The sequence below is a fragment of the Leuresthes tenuis genome, unplaced genomic scaffold (assembly GCF_036924035.1).
Source record: "Leuresthes tenuis unplaced genomic scaffold, fLeuTen1.0.hap1 SCAF_14, whole genome shotgun sequence".
NCBI lineage: Eukaryota > Metazoa > Chordata > Actinopteri > Atheriniformes > Atherinopsidae > Leuresthes > Leuresthes tenuis.
This window is the reverse complement of record NW_027325368.1, coordinates 21001730-21006792: the sequence shown is the minus strand read 5'-3', so window position 1 is coordinate 21006792 and position 5063 is coordinate 21001730. Positions and strand designations below refer to the sequence as shown.

Below are 5063 nucleotides of genomic sequence, written 5' to 3'. Positions count from 1 at the left end.
GAGTGCAATATTACAAATCCATACACCGTTGATTGTCTGAGGGATTCCTCGCTGAGTTAAATGACCCAGTCATATTTAAGTGGCAGCTACTTTAAGAGTTGTTCGAGTTCTTTAAATGCAAGGGAAAGCAGCCTCACTGCTTCCTCATTATCTCTTGTCATGAAATGAAAAGATATATTTCTGTCAATCTGTAATTCCTGGGAGCTGCAATATTCAAAGCAATGCTCGATCATGCAGTTTACTGGGATTCATGGAAATGAATGAGGACAGGATGGGGACTATGAGCAGCCTGTGATGACAAGTGAGCCTTTTTATTTCCCTTTGAAAGAAGGGAAAGAAAGCTGAACAGCTGCACACCAACATCAAAGCTCAGTTCTGCTGCCACTGGATTCTTGTGAGTGTGGTAGTCTCCTGAAGTTGTTAAAGGACTCATATAATGCCCTTTTTGAACAAGTTGGAACAATTTCTTTAAGTCTTATGGGAGACGTATGAGATGGGCTTTGGTCAAAATATCTGTTTAAGCACAAGTACTTGGACAAGTGCTAGTGATCCCGCCAACCGCCTCATCCTTTGAGGTGGGCTGCTACCCAAACTGGGTCACAGACTCATGTTCTGTGATACAGGAGATGAAGGCCTAATGTCACTGTACTCCCCTCCTTCATCCTTGTACTGTACATGTATGGGGCCAAATCAGCACTGAGTTGGGTTACAGACACAGTTAAATTGAGCGACAGTTACAGCTCAATTTGGCCAGTTTATGAAACCACTGTCCTTGTCCCAGTATACCTGCACAGAGGCTGCAGCTTTTAACTCTCTCTGCAGGAGATCAGCATGAACAAGTATAGCGGAATTTACTGCACGGACGTTATATTTCAGTTACTTGAAATGTAATTTTGTCAGATGACACTGCGGTTATAAAATCCGAATTTTATTTGAGCAGAGCGGCAGTCTGGACATGACCACCAGTTGACGTGTAGTTTTAATGAGCTGATTTTTAATCACAATCTTTACTACATTAAGCCATCTAATGAAAGAAACTGAAAATATGCTTCTTTATTGAAAACTATTGATATACATAAAAATATTTTTAAAAAAGAACGGAACTGTGGAGAGTGCCTTGGCCCACATTGGTCTATTTGAGCCTATACATGCAGGAGTGATTTGATCCCAAATAACTGTTAAATAAATAATTGTTAGTGCGGTTTTAAGAAACTCTGTTTTGCATGATTTTCATCAGACTAACATATGCACATGCATTTTAAGTCCAGTTTCGGTCAGACAAGTACAATTCTTCATTTCTCACATATTTAAGCGTACTTTGTGTTAATTGTGTACATCTTCATGAAGTGTGATGACAAACTTCTGAAAGGGGAATGAGTCAGGAAATAGCAGTCATTGTACATTTTCTTTATTGTTAAGCTGTGATATTTTGCATTTTGGACCAAAGTAGCTATTAATGTCATGAGATCAGGTTGAATGAACTGAGCAGCATAAAGGATGAGAACGAGATAAACAAGATCTATTTTCTGACAGTGAATAATGTAAAGCTACTCAAGGGCACCCTCTGGTTACCTGTCCTCTCCTTATCAAACACTACACCTTTACTCCATTTTCGTAACTGTCTTTAATAAATGTGTTTATTTTACTTCTCCATCTGGAAAGAAACAAGCCTCCCCCCTCTGCCTGTTTGACACGTTTGTTTGAGCCCACTGAGGTGAGTGGTGCTGTGTGTGTCGTAGTGTAGCTAACTTGCTGAGGCCTTTCTTAATATTTGTTGCCTATGTCTCTTGAGAGACATGTTGCCTCATCTGAATCATCAGGCTTGTCAGTCACAGAAAGGGCCTGGTGAGCTTTGAATTGCAAGTGATCCAGGAAACATGGAGTGGCAGCTATTATAGATATGAATAATACATGGAAGGTAGTTGATTATTAGAATGAATTTTCAAAATGAGCCTTATTCTGTGCATCATTCTACATTTCTGATTCTCTGTCTGTCTTCTTTGTGCTGACAGTTGTTGGCAGTTGATGCTCTGTTGCTTTGTCAATATCTCTGCTCTGCTCTTGTCTCATCTCATTTGTAATTCATTCACATTGCACTTTATTATTTTCCCTCTGCTTTTCTTCCTCTTTCACAATGTTATCTCTGAGAATTACACAACTTTGATTTTACACGTCTACATGCTCCATCTTTGCTTTCTTTACCTCTTCTGCTCATCTATTCCTCTGCCCTGTATCACAGGCCTATACTCTCAGATTTGCCATGCCTGCCATTGTCAACCTCCTCTTCAACGTGGTTTCCACCAACACCACCATCTCCTTCACCATGGTGCTGCCAATGGTAAGCCTGGTCTCTCTTCTGGTGGGGGTCGGGGGTCACCTCCTGCTGTGGCTGGTGCTGGTGAAAAACCCTCGCAGTCGCTCCAAGCCAAGCTCCATACTCCTCCTCAACCTCAGTCTCGCAGACCTGGGCGCTCTTCTCACCCTGCCCTGCGTGCTTCTGGGAGCCAGTTTCCAGAACTGGGAGCTCGGTGGTGGTACCTGCGTCCTCCTGGGATTCATGACTTCAGTGACTGTAGGAGTAGAGATCTTCAGCCTGGCAGTGCTGTCAGTGCTGAGGTATCGTATTGTTGCACCACGGACGCGACCACCTACTAATCTGACACAAGTGTGAGTGTTGTGAAAACGATGAAGATTAGCTCCTCTGTGTGCTGAATCTATTTAGTCACGACAAAATGATTAAAATGATTCTCTTATTCGAAATAAATTTGTCTTGGAAACAATGCTGGTAAAATCAGTTTTAATGCCACTGAATAGGATGTCTTTCGGATACTACCACTTGGTTCAAAGTGCAAAATGTTCATATATTTCTAGTCTAGCCAAAATTAATATTTGTCATGCTTCTAATCAGCAGTCTTTTAAATCTTAATTAATTTGTAATTCCCTGTATGAATTATCTTTAGTGATGTGGAAACCTAAAATAATTTCCACTTGAATGTAGTCCAGGAGCTCATTAGCTTCATGACAGGTGGGATCCTTCAACAAAATGGTCTCCTGTTTTGTTTATAAGTCGGGAGATGAATTAAGACATCAGTAAAGACACAACGAAAGACCATCGAGGGATGGGATCACACCTGCTTTAATGGAAGCAGGGAAAATTCTGCATTATTCACACAATCTGCAACTGCAAGTCAAAAACCTTCTTTTTCCATTCCACACCAGTCCTACAGTCAGAGTCTTCACTGTGGAAGGCATTTTCCAAAAATGTTTGCATGAGCGCAAACACATGGAAGAATCTGCTGAATATCTCTGTTTGTGTGTACAGGCCCTCAGGTCAAATAATTCCCAGTCAAATGTTTAATTCAAGAACTGCACATTAGCGGTTCAGTTGAAACTGATACAACTGAGGTCGTGCATCTTGCTATTAAAAATACATTGGAGAAGTCAGTGCAGTGTTTTGTCCAATGCACTTGCAATGTCATTCAGAACCAAATTAGTGACAGAAACTGCTAAAACTGAAACCCAACTGACGTGAGCTCAGAAGTTCCTAGTGTTGACAAATGACTCGAGAATTTCTGCTAAACAGGACATTTGGGATATTTGTCCAGTTATTTGGATGATTCATTTGTCATTTATTATACCTTGGAGCTCTGGACTCTAAGAACAACGCCACAAGATTAATAACTGTCACAAGAAAAATGAGACCAGTGTTGGCGGTGATCTTCAACTTAATTAGATAAAAAGGGAAATGTGTTGCTGGTCTGTGAAAGAACATGAACTCTAGCCTTTTATCATCTTTCTGCTTTTTTACAACTTAACAGGAAAATTACTTCATGCACTGATACATTGGCAATGGAAACTACTGGTATGCTACATATCCAGTCTTCTTCCATGACATAAAAATCATTCTTAACCGATCCTGTATCTCCCTCTCCCACAGGTTATGTACTGTGGTAGCCATTTGGTTGGTCTCAGTAACAATGGCACTACCAAAGGTCACCTATATCAACTTTGATGGTGGCTGTACCTGGTCAGTTGGCCAAGAAGAGTGGCTGTTCTTCCTGGTTCCTGCCTTCCTGGTTTACTATGTGGCCCCTCTTCTGTGCATTGCTGTCAACTGTGGCCTCATCATCTCCCACCTCCACAGATGCAGGGGCACGCTGGCTGCGGACAGACGCAACAAGAAAGCTACCGCCTTGCTCATTGCTTCAACACTGGTTTTTGCAGTTAGCTGGTTGCCATACTATGCACTAGAGTTTGTCAATGTCATGTCCCCTCATGTTAGTTCGGCAGCTTCTCCCACAAGCAGATTTGGTCGTAGGCTATTTTCAACTTTGCCTCCTTTGCACTTGTCAGGCACACCACCTGGGCCAAGTCAACAAACGCTTACAAGGGTGACGCTGCTTTGGGAAGTGGCGTCCTTAATGGCCATTTTGTTGGTGTGCCTGGCGCCGTGCTGGAACCCTCCGCTGTACTTCCTGTTGTCACGTCCGGCCGTACGTCAGCTGAGAGCTCTTCTGCCTTCTTTCTTTCAAGAGCAGTTGGGGAAAAAACCTGCACAGCACTGGCGTGTTGCTCCGGCTCCCACATGCCTGCCAATGGCTCATCCTCCTGCACACTCACTCATTCGCCAAACCCTGACACATCGACTGACTCAATAAAAGTCCCACAGCTGTGCTCACTCACAGCACAATACTGTCCACATTTGTCATTCAAGAAACACTTGAAAACCAAATGCATGATTCAGAGCATTCTTTTTACAGTACGTATTAGTCAGTGCAGTATATCGTGCATACATACATCGCTGTTGGCAACAGTGCACTAAGCTCTCAGATAGATGACAGTTTATCGTAAACAGAATGCATTATAGGCCATAAAAACACAAGGTTTATATCCATGAGTCACTTAACAAGTCACTGTCCTAGCAAAAGCCAACTGTCAGAGTGGAGGAGAGCAGGGAATCTGAACTGAATGAAGTGAAATTTGAAAAGCCAAACAAAGCAATTTCCCTTTAAATCATAGCTCATATCATCATTATAAATCCAGGTCACTGAACTTAAATATAT

At 42.1% G+C, this 5063-nt stretch overlaps 1 protein-coding gene across 1 annotated transcript; it reads left to right on the top strand.

Moving 5' to 3' along the window:
* Nucleotides 1-2260: 2260 nt before the first annotated feature.
* LOC140268212 (somatostatin receptor type 1) lies at nucleotides 2261-4658 on the top strand. Its single transcript, XM_072362982.1, has 3 exons — nucleotides 2261-2667; nucleotides 3938-4302; nucleotides 4354-4658. Exons 1-3 carry the CDS (start codon nucleotides 2261-2263, stop codon nucleotides 4656-4658), a joined length of 1077 nt encoding a protein of 358 aa, XP_072219083.1.
* Nucleotides 4659-5063: the final 405 nt, after the last annotated feature.

Coding starts and splice junctions, on each gene's coding strand:
- LOC140268212 (XM_072362982.1), top strand. CDS start 2,261: ATGCCTGCCATTGTCAACCTCCTCTTCAACGTGGTTTCCACCAACACC. Junction 2,668..3,937: donor CCTACTAATCTGACACAAGT/GTGAGTGTTGTG, acceptor CCTCTCCCACAG/GTTATGTACTGTGGTAGCCA. Junction 4,303..4,353: donor TTCGGCAGCTTCTCCCACAA/GCAGATTTGGTC, acceptor TGCACTTGTCAG/GCACACCACCTGGGCCAAGT.